We start from the raw sequence: 11,100 nt of genomic DNA, 5'->3' as shown, positions 1-11,100 counted from the left end.
ATAGAAGAGGGAAGCCTCCAATTTTGAAGCCAAAAACCAAGCCAACTTCTTCTTCTCCAAGAAACAGAACCGGTTCGGCCAGAGAGAGAGAAGAGATAACTCATGCAAAACCCAACATGCAATTACCTCTAGTCCTTCCTTGGTCATCACTCTTCATCAATCCGAGCACTCCATCCTTGGCTTGCTCTCCAAGATGGATTTCTGGCCCTTGATGTTTCATGATGATGATGGCTTCTTCTGCTCCACTTTTGCTTCCTCCCTCACGTAGCCACCCTAGCTACCTTCTGTGATGAGTGAACCCAAAAGCAGTGACAAGCCATCCCTTCAAGATCTTCTTTCCTGCTGGCCGAATCTCCTTAACCATTTTTGGTATGGAGAGGCTGAGATCTCATCACCATATCTTTCCTTTCATGGTTTAAAGATCTTAGCCACTGCATTTTTTTTTATGTTTTCTTGCCATCATTGAGATGGTCTTTAGACGTGCCTTTCCTTCTTTTCGGTAGCTCAATGTAGCTTCCATGGTTTTCTGGGTATTGTCCGAAAGAGAGGAAAGAAAGAATGAATGAAAGAGAAAAAATAAATGGAAGAGAAGCAATTAAATGAATTAAACAAATTAAGTGGAAAAAGTTGCTTTTACTTCCCTTGCTTGAGTGGCGTGCATCACAAAGCAAATCAATCATGTCACTCATACTCTCTCTCTTATTTATGTTTCTAATGCATGTATTAATTCTTCTCAATAAAACTTTGAGTTCCATCTCATGCTTAAAGAAGAGATCCGTTGAAGACATAGGGCAAATAGCAACATTTGCTTTCCTGATGGATTATTTTCAGATCATGCATTGGGGGAATAGCAAAATATGATTAACTTGGGCTTGTACCAATAATGGATCAATTTGGCCCAATAAAAACAAAACATTGTTTCAGTCTTTATGATCACAATGGTTTAACATCAAGGCTGAATGAAAATTATTCCAATGGACTTGCTTTAATATTTTTTGTTCTGTTCGGCCCATAAAGGAATCTGCACAGCAAACATTATTATAATTAATATACTTTAATCAAAAATAAATTAATAATTTTGCTGTTAATAATATTTTATCATCATCAATTTAAATTAGAGTTTTCCAAACTCATCAACAACAACAAAGCACACTGCCTGTGATCAAAGAAGGGGTAAAACACCAAAAAGGAGAACTACATTCAAGAAGCGTCATCTATTAAACTCAAAATTGATGCCTTTTGGTATCTCATTTTATCGATTTCCTTTCCCAGATAATCCAATGTCATGTCCGTTACATGGTTAGGAGGACACCCAGCATCCAACATCATTTTCAAGAACTTATACGCATCCTTCAACCGTCTTGCCTTGCTGTGACTTTCAATTAACGTATTATATGTGACAACATCGGGATTTATCCCACTGCTCTTCATTTGCTCAAAGAAGTTGTTGGCCTCATCAATTCGGCCTGCCTTTTCAAGAACATTGATAAGTGTGTTATACATATCTACATCGAGATAGCCACCTTGCTTCAGCAGCCTATCAAGAATAGCACTGGTCAGATCTGCTCTTCCCATCTTTCCTAAACTTTGAATTATCATATTGTATGTTGCTATATCAGTTGGGCAAAGGTTTTCTCCCATTTGGTTCAGGATAGCCAAAGCTTCAGTGAAATAACCCCTTTTGACAAAGGAGCTCATCATAGAATTAAAAGTGTAACTCACAGGATCCACACCTGCATCAGTGAAAATTTCAAATAACTTGCAAGCCAAGCTCAACTTTCCCTTGGCCAGGAATATAGACAAGAAAGTATTCACCATATCAATATCAAAAGAATCTGGCCCCTTTTCTTGAACTCTTTGAGCACGAGAAGGAGTAAACAGCTGGGAAGTGCTAAGCAAGGACTTGGCCAATTTATCCAAGTGTGGGGATGATGACCACTCATCAAATTTGTTACCGGAACTCTCCTTGTCTTGAAAATCCGAATCGTGCTGTGAATCAAGGGTGACGTCCTGAGCATTAGTTATGAAGCTCATGACGTCACTAAAGTCTCCTTTGGAAGGGAACATTGGCGAATAATTCTTTCTCTTGCTCTTTGGGTTCTTCAAAGAAGCCTCCATTCCAACTTTCCACTTGAGAACACTAAGCACCAGATCACTCTCCCTCACATGCCTCATAAGCCTGTCCGTCCAAACCCAGCGACCATGTCTATGAATGCTAATCAAGAGCGATGTTATCGTAGTGAGATCAACAACAAAACCTCTGCTTTCCATCTCTTCCACCAATTGTAGTGCCTCCTCAAGTTGACCCTTTCGACAAAATTGCAGCACAATGATGCTGTAAGTAACTGATAAACCCATATTTCATGAGTTATTTTGTGCTTAGTTTGAGTGATTTATTCAATCCTTCACCCACTTATTCATATTAATTGCATGGTTTTACTCTCCCTTCCTTATTATGTGATGTATGTGAAAAACATGTTTCCTAAGCTTTAAAATTAATTATTTTAATTACCTTTATTTCCATTCGATGCCGTGATTAGTGTGTTGAGTAGTTTCAGATTTTCTAAGGCAGAATGACTTAAAGGATGGAAAAGGAAACGTACAAAAATGGAAGGGAAGTGCGAAACGGAGTTCCTGAAGGAACTGGCATCCACGCGATCGCATGACTGACGCGATCGCGTGCCAGAAGCAAAGAAGCAGCGACGCGGCCGCATGACTGACGCGACTGCGTGCCTTAAGCAGAACGTATATGACGCGGACGCGTGACTGACGCGACCGCGTGGCAAGGAAATGCTCCGAATGACGCGACCCTGTGACCCACGCGGACGCGTGACAGAGGCCACGTACCAGAATTCACAGAATACGCCCCCAGCGATTTCTGAAGCCCTTTTGGCCCAGATCCAAGTACAGAACACACAGATTAGAGGCTATAAAGTGTAGGAATGCATCCATTCAAAGAGAACTCGCATCTTTTGTTACTTCCCATGATTTAGATTTAGTCTTGAGAGAGGTTCTCTCCTCTCTCTCTCTTAGGATTTAGGACTTCTCTTAGTTTGTAAGAGTGACTCTCGATCCAGGTTTTATGTTTCTTTGTTTTAAACTTCCCTTTTCACTTTTATGTATTTATTCCAGCACTTGAGTTGATTATTTACTTTTATAATTTAATTTATGAATTATTCCATGTTACAAATTGTTATTTGAATTAATGATATTTGAGGTATTCCAGTTTATGATTGCTCTCTTTAATTCATGTTCCTATTGGCTTCCATCTAAGGATATTCTTATTCCAGCAATTTACTTTTCCCTTTTTGGTCTTGGTTAAGAAATTAGTAACTCAACAGTCACCAACGCAGCATAATTGATAATCGTTATCTTGCTAATTGAACTGAACTTCAATAATCCCAACTTTTTCTTAGGAAATAAATAGGATTCGAAGGTCAAACTAATTAGTCCCTTGACTTTTCTTTGCCTTAAAGGTTGACTAAGTGGAATTTAGATTCAACTTTCATTATTGTTGAGAGAGATAACTAAGTTGGACTTCCAATTTCTCTTACCTTGCCAAAAGTTTGCTTTACAGTTTTATTTATTTTAATTGCCATTTACTTTACTTGTCATTTAAATCACTAGCCTCTCACCTTCTAAACTCCGATTACAACCTTTATAGCCAATAATAAGAACATACTTTCTTGCAGTTCCTTGAGAAGACGACCCGAGGTTTGAATACTCGGTTAACAATTTTTAAGGGGTTTGTTACTTGTGACAACCAAAACGTTTGTACGAAGGGATTTCTGTTGGTTTAGAATCTATATCTACAACGCGACTATTTTTATAAAATTTTTTACTAGCAAAAATCCTAACGTCAGTAACCCCATCGACGAACTGGCCTTTCTTCTTGAGGTCGCAGAAGAGAGTATATGCAGCTTTAGGTCTCCCATTTTTAAGCAAGCCATCAACCAGAATGTTATATGTCCAGCAAGATGCCTTCGTGCCTTCTTCAACCATTTTCTCAAACAGTTGGCAAGCTTCTGTAACCTTTCTAGCCTTGAAGAGTCCATCAAGCATAGAATTATAAATAACAGGATCCGGGCGAAATCTATTATTCTGCATCTCATTGAAAATCATGGTGGCATCATGTACTCTGTAAGTCTTGGAACAACCTTGCACAAGGATCCTATAAGTGAACTCATCAGGTTCATGGCCAGATCCTTCTTTAAGCTCTTGAAACACTTTAAGTGCATCATTGACTCTGCCAACCTTACAAAGCACACTAATGAGACTGTTATAAGTGCACAAATCAAGTTCAACAGGAGAACAAGTGTGGCCGCAGGAACCATAATCCAATAACTCCTTCTCTTTCTCCTTCAGCTTCATCTCCTTGAAGAGGGTCAAAGAAGCACCAAGATCACCCCAACAACCAAATGCATAGATGCAAATGTTGTAGCCCCAAGTATCAAAATAAAAACCTTTCTTCTCTCTAAGCCTATCAAAAACTTGTTTGAACTCCACCTTCATGCTTGCTTTCCTAAGAGAAACCAACAATTCATTGGTTGTATTGGAATCAAAACCATCAGTAGTAGAATCAAGAAGCTTGAAAAAGATGGACAAAGCCAATGGGACTTGGTTCTTCCTAATGAGAGCAACGAGGACAGAGCTATAGATGTGAGGTTGCAGGTTGCTGCCAAGATCTTGCATGTAATCCAAGAGTTGTAGAGCCAAATCAAAGTTAAAAGAGAGGATGGAGGCATTGAGGAGAAGCTTGAAAGAGTGGGAATCAAGAAGGAGGGAGTCTTGATTGAGGGAATGGAGGAGGGCCGGGACATGGTGGAGGTGGGCAGGGTGGGAGAGAGTGCAGAAGAGGGTGGTGTAGGCAGCGACAGAGGGCGGAGGGGAGGAGGAATGGGAACGAGACCAGAGGAAGAAATGAAGCTTGTTGGAAGGGTGGAGAGAGGGGTTGGAGAGGACGTTGAGGATGATGGAATGTGTGAGTTTGAGAGAGGGAGAGAGGTTGCGTGTTCCTCCTGATTCGGAGAGGGCTTTGGTGATAGAGGCCACAATGAGAATGTCTCCCAGTTTTTTTGATGCACGGTTTCTTTGCCACCTGAGTCAGAGGCTCCATTCTTGATGATGCAGACAGAGAGTGGCAGAGTGCAGAGAGGAGTGGAGGAAGACGCGGTGGCTGCCAGAGAGGGAAAGGCGCTGGACGAAGATGGCTGGACGGGGCTCGACACGACGACGGCTGGACGGGGCTCGACACGACGACGGCGCAGGGGACGACGATACAGGGGCTCGACAATGGAGGGCAAAGGGGCTCGACGCGATGGCGCAGGGGTGAAGATGCTGCTACCTGCTGGCTCGATAGCAGCAAAAAATGGAAAGGAGTGAGGGCACTGGAGCCACTGGGGCTCGCCGGCGAAGACTGGAGAGTGGAGGAGAGCTAGGCAGTTTTGACTTTTAATGGAGACGCTAGGGATTATAATACGCAAGGGTATTTTTGTGATTTAGGGTTATTTACCGGTTCGATTTGGTTTAGTTCAAGGTTTTTTACTTTTTTTTATGGCAAAACCAAAAAACGAACCAAATTGAAAGCAAACAACGAAAGACTGTTCCCTCACTGAATGAAAATTCCATTTAATGATTAATAAATTACTGCATAACGAGATTTGAATCGCTGGTACTTACTTAAACTGACTCTTCCAACTTGATTTTAGTTGCTCTTAGCTCACTTGTATAGTTGTATATATGTTTTTTGGTAAAAACTCGGGTATAGTCGACTTCACGTGAAGTTGATAATTGAGAGTTGTTAAATAATTTAACTTATTTAATTAAATTTTTATCTAACGGCTCTCAACTATCAAATTCACATGAAGTCAACTGCCCCAATTTTTACCATATTCGACTATTCGTCACTTAAAATTGTATTACTCAATGAGAATCAACCTTTCTTTCCATTTTCATTCACATCTTCAATGCATCTCTTCTAATTATTTATATGGGGGAGACTCACATAAAGTTGACAAAAACAACTTTTTTTAAAGTTACTGACGTGTCACTTTATGATTGGTGTTTTATAAAACCGGTTAATAAAATTTATTTTTAAACTAGATACTTTAAATCCGGTTTGACCTAGCTGGTTTAAATAAACTGGTCCGAGTCTTTTCCTTTTTTGCCCTTTTCTTCAATCCACCAAACTACGTCGTTTTATAATTCCAAATCTGATTCTTGACTATATATACCCAATCAAGAAGAAAAACATCAATCTGAGCTAAACTGAAAAGTGAAACCAAGAAGAAAACTCAACCAAATTGGAAGAGGGATTAGCAAACCTAATGAAGTGGTGCGCGCAATCATGGAGGAAGGGCGGGGAAGTGGCTCAGTGATGGATACAACAATGGGGATGACGAGACTACTGGAATTGACGGAGGGGGAGCACCACGGCGGTGAGGATTCCAAAGAAGTGGTTTGCGCCCTCACACAATTGACTTCGCGAGAAAAAGGAGAGGATAACGCACTATATGAATGAAGCTCTTATGAAATTGATTTCTAGCTTTCATTAGATTGCTACTAAGAGAGGAGAACGAGAATGAAGTTCTTACTGGGTGGGGTGGGTAGTGAAAGGGTAGGGCTTTTTTGGGGTTAGATTGAGAGATTGGTGAGCCATTGAGATTGGGTTTGCCTTGGCTTGGGCTTGGGTTTGGGTTAGCAAGAGTCTAGGGTTAGGTTTTATTTTTTTAAGGATTTAATTGTAATTTTACATTTTTATAGATTTAAATGTTTGCCAAATAAAAATTAAGGATATATTTGTCATTTTCATAAAAAATTTAAATATGATTTGGTTCAGATTATGTAAACCGATCGGATTGAATCGGATATGATAATTATAATAAATTGATTTTATTTTGATTTATTCAAAATATTTTATTGACCAGTTTAATATTTTGTCCAATAGTAATGTAACACGTATACTGTCTTTAAAAAAAGACATTTTTGATATGTTTATCAGAGTGGTCGCCTATTTATATATGCTTGCAACAAACAACACATAACCTTGGTTAGTTATTAGTTACTGATTGCTACCATAATTTTCTAGATCATAAATTTAAACTTTGTTCTTCCGATAGAAGTCGTTGATTAAATTATGGCATATACATAGATATAAAATTGTTGACAAGCTATAAATTAAATGTGAAGCTTCACTTTCATTATAATATATAGAAAAGAAGAATATATTGTTATAATGAGCTATTATACCTAAATTTACAAGATTTTTGTTTTAATAAACTTGTTACATTAATACTAGATCTATAGTATAAAAGAGATTATTATCTATAATTAAGTTGACATCAATATATATCATAATTTTTTATATGAAATTATCTAATTATATACACAAAATTATATTATAGAATGAGACATCCAATATTAATATTATTATTGTAACACATCATCATAATATGTTCTAGCCCAACACAATTAGAACCAAAGACCCACTTGATACACTTCCGACCCAGCGAATTCCAAACCCGATTAAGTCAAGGTGTCCCCACGTAATGAGACCTCCCAAGTCCCAACGAATGTATAGACACCTGACGAGGCCAAGTGAAATGACCCACCCGATAATTTCAATGTAATAATCTTAGATTAAAAGCTCCAAAACCGGATGGAGCAACAATGATCTATTAACACAAATAACTCCCAATTGTTCTCACTTCTCACAACTAGTGGCATAACGGAACAAATCTGAAAACATTAGCAATGACTCAGTGGATGAAACAAACTGAAGAGCAATACTCGTCTAGAAGAATAATGACTCAGTAGATGATAATGTATGAAGAATTTATAGTACATATATTTTGATTCAAACTCAACTATAGTTACTACTATTCGACAATGAGCTCACATCCATCCTTCATTTCTAAATTTTGTAGCGCAAGATACAATGCAGGGGAGGGTATCACAACTTTTACTTGTCTCAGGGAAATCAAAGACCAGAGTTCTTCAGGGATATAAAGCGTATATGTGGAGAGTTTGTAAATTTTGAAGTGCGCATATAGAATCCGGAACGTTGAAGGAATCAGTTTTTGGGCATATTCTTAAATACCTTAAATGGATAAATAAGTCCAAGTTGGAAGGGACATTGCTGCAACTGTTTTTTCCAAGATCCAGTACCCGAACCAATTTGAACAAGTTAAGAAGCCATGTCCACTCACTGGGAGGAAAGTCATTGTGGTTTGGAAAAGCATAGCGATCCATGCCGCATTGTGGTTTGGAAAAGCATCTTGTATCTCATCCCAATCTTGAGTTTTCCAAGGTATTCAAGGACTACCAGATACCTTTTCTTGGTCAAGAATTGTCGCACCATTAGCTTCAGTTCATCCACACTCAAGCTAGAGACTCTAGAGTGTTCACCGTTATGCATCAAACACTTGATGAGGGCAAGCAAAAGCTCCTTAACACTGCACTCATTCGACACATAAACCCATGCACGGTATGTGCCTTATTGTTGTTTTAGAAGGTGCCTTGACCATTATTACTCTTCTTTTAAGCGGAGTTTGAAATCAAAGGGCCTTGAATTTCCTGTTGGAGACAATGAAAGCTTGGCTCCTATTTTCACTCCTCCCCCTTGTTCAGCCTCTGATATTATTTTACCAATCCCATTTGCTATCATATTCCAATCAGAAGCTTCACCTCTCAACGAACAACAAAGGAAGCTTTTGATGTTGCAAGAAACACCATTGAGCTCCTCTTTACTGTTATCTTCCTCCCCACATCACCAAGTTTGGCGGGTATGATTTCTTAGTTTTGTTTTTGATGAGTTAGGAAAACTCTAAATTAAATTGATGATGATCAAACATTATTAACAGCAAAATTATTAATCCAATTTTGATTGATATATGAATTAAATTAATTTTGCTGTGCAGGTTTTTAATTGGGCCGAAAATAAAATATAAATGATTACAAGCCCCAAGTGTGAATTTTTGCTTAGCATTGGTTCAAATATTAATCAATGAAGTTTGGCTGAATTATTGATCTTGTGTTGGGCCAGACTTAATGCTTGTGGTTACAAGCCCAATTATAAATCTTTGCTAAGTGATCCAATACTTAGTCTGAATCAAAATATTATTGGGCCAAAATCAATATTGTTTCTACCAAGCCCAATTTTAATTTTGATGAATGTTTCCATGCATGATCCGAATCCAAAATGCATCAGGAAAGCAAATGTTATCACTTGCCTCATGCTTTCCAACGGATTCCATTCTTTTCTTTGGGATGGATTTCAAATTTTAATATGCAAGCATTGGAAACATAAGTGAGAGAATATGGGTGACATGATTGATGTGATCAATGCAACACGCCACTCAAGCAAGGGAAGAAAAAGCAATTCACATTAATTTGTTTCATTACAACTAGTTGCTTTTACTTTAACTCTACATTCTCTCTCATCTCTTTCTTCTTCTTCGGTCATTGTCCAGGAAACAATGGAAGCTATGTTCAACTACCAAAAGAAAGAAGAAGCTGCATGCATCAAGACCATCAAGCTAATGATGGCAAGAAAACATACTAAAATAAAAATGAGTTGTGGCTGAGATTATCACTAAATATGGATAGATTTGGTGAGATAATCTTGAGCTCTTCATGCTCAAAAAATGAAGAAGAAGATTCGGCCAGCAAGGTGAGATTCTTGGAGGAGATGGCTTGTCTTTGATTCTGCTCAACCACCACAGGAAGTAGCTAGAGTGGCGAAGTGATGGTAGAGGTAGAGATTGAAGCAGATGAAGTCATCATCATCATGAAGCATCAAGGGCCAGAAATCCATCTTGGAGAGCAAGCCAAGGATGGAGAGCTCGGATTGATGAAGAGTGATGACCAAGGAAGGACTAGAGGTAATTGCATGTTGGTTATTGCATGGTTATCTCTTCTCTCTCTGTGTGGCCGAACCGGTTTCTTGAAGGAAGAAGAAGTTGGCTTGGGTTTTTGGCTTCAAGTGTGGAGGCTTCCCTCTTCTATAAAAAGAGTGAACAACCACTGTTTGGAGCAAGGAGTTAGAAGTAAGCAGTGAGAGTGCAAGGCACAAGATTCTCATAGCTACCTAAGCTTACAGATTTTCTTCTCCTTCAATGTATTCTGTTTTGTATTTTTCTGTTTAATTTTGTCATGTCTTGAGTCTCATGGAAAAAGGCAAACAATGAGGTTTGTATGAAAAAGCCATAGAGCGGAAAAAGACAAAGAGTGTAAAATTAAAAGAAAAAGCCATAGATGTCTTAGAGTTCCTTTGTTCATCTATGTTGTGTTTCATGATTCTGTGGGAATCCCTTTGTAAGTTGGGTTAGCACTTTACAGTTTGTAATCAGATTGATTATAGTGAAATTCCATCATATTTGTGATGGAGACTGGATGTAGGCTGCACTGCACTTAGCAGCTGAACCAGGATATATCTGTGTGTAATCTTCTTCTCTTCTCTACTACATTTCTGTTTCCGCTGCACAGGAGCAAAAACCAAAAATATCTCGTGCCAAGTGACGAGACAAAAAGAAAAGTCTCGTGGCTAGGGACGAGACAAAAGAAAAATAGTCTCGTGTGAAGTGATGAGCTAAAAACAGAAAAGTCTCCTCTAAGTCCAGCAAGTGTTAGCAAGCGAAAAGGGGGCTAAGATTCAACCCCCCCTTCTCTTAGCCACTAAAACCATCAATTGGTATCAGAGCTTGGTCTCAAAGAGATCAAGCTTTGCAGCTTGGAGTAAAGATCCTCATGGCAGAGAATAGTGGTATAAATGTGGTGTCCTATAATCTGACTGAAGGTCAATCAAGCAACAGACCTCCTCTTTTCAGTGGAAAAAATTATACCTATTGGAAGGAGAGGATGAAGATATTTGTACAAGCAGTGGATTACAGACTTTGGAAGATTATCCTGGAAGGGCCTCAATTTCCAACTACCACAAGTGCAGAAGGAGTAGTCACTCTTAAACCAGAAGCAAGATGGACTGAGGAAGATAGGAAGAAGATAGAATTAAATGCCAAGGCAGTAAATCTGCTAAACTGTGCTATCAGCTTTGAGGAGTACCGACGGGTATCAAGATGCACAACGGCAAAGAAAATCTGGAAC

General features: G+C 38.8%; 1 protein-coding gene across 1 annotated transcript; it reads right to left on the bottom strand.

Annotated features, from left to right (window-relative positions):
• Window positions 1-1,200: 1,200 nt before the first annotated feature.
• LOC112732666 (pentatricopeptide repeat-containing protein At4g01570-like) lies at window positions 1,201-5,949 on the bottom strand. Its single transcript, XM_072210552.1, has 4 exons — window positions 5,938-5,949; window positions 5,217-5,416; window positions 3,843-5,098; window positions 1,201-2,345 (listed from the first exon to the last, which is right to left on the bottom strand). The coding sequence occupies exons 1-4, from the start codon at window positions 5,947-5,949 to the stop codon at window positions 1,201-1,203; spliced, it is 2,613 nt and encodes an 870-aa protein (XP_072066653.1).
• Between the last annotated feature and the right edge of the window lie 5,151 nt (window positions 5,950-11,100).

The sequence above is a fragment of the Arachis hypogaea genome, chromosome 13, assembly GCF_003086295.3.
Source record: "Arachis hypogaea cultivar Tifrunner chromosome 13, arahy.Tifrunner.gnm2.J5K5, whole genome shotgun sequence".
Lineage (NCBI taxonomy): Eukaryota > Viridiplantae > Streptophyta > Magnoliopsida > Fabales > Fabaceae > Arachis > Arachis hypogaea.
Note: the sequence above shows the minus strand (reverse complement) of the source record. Positions and strands in the feature narration are given on the sequence as shown.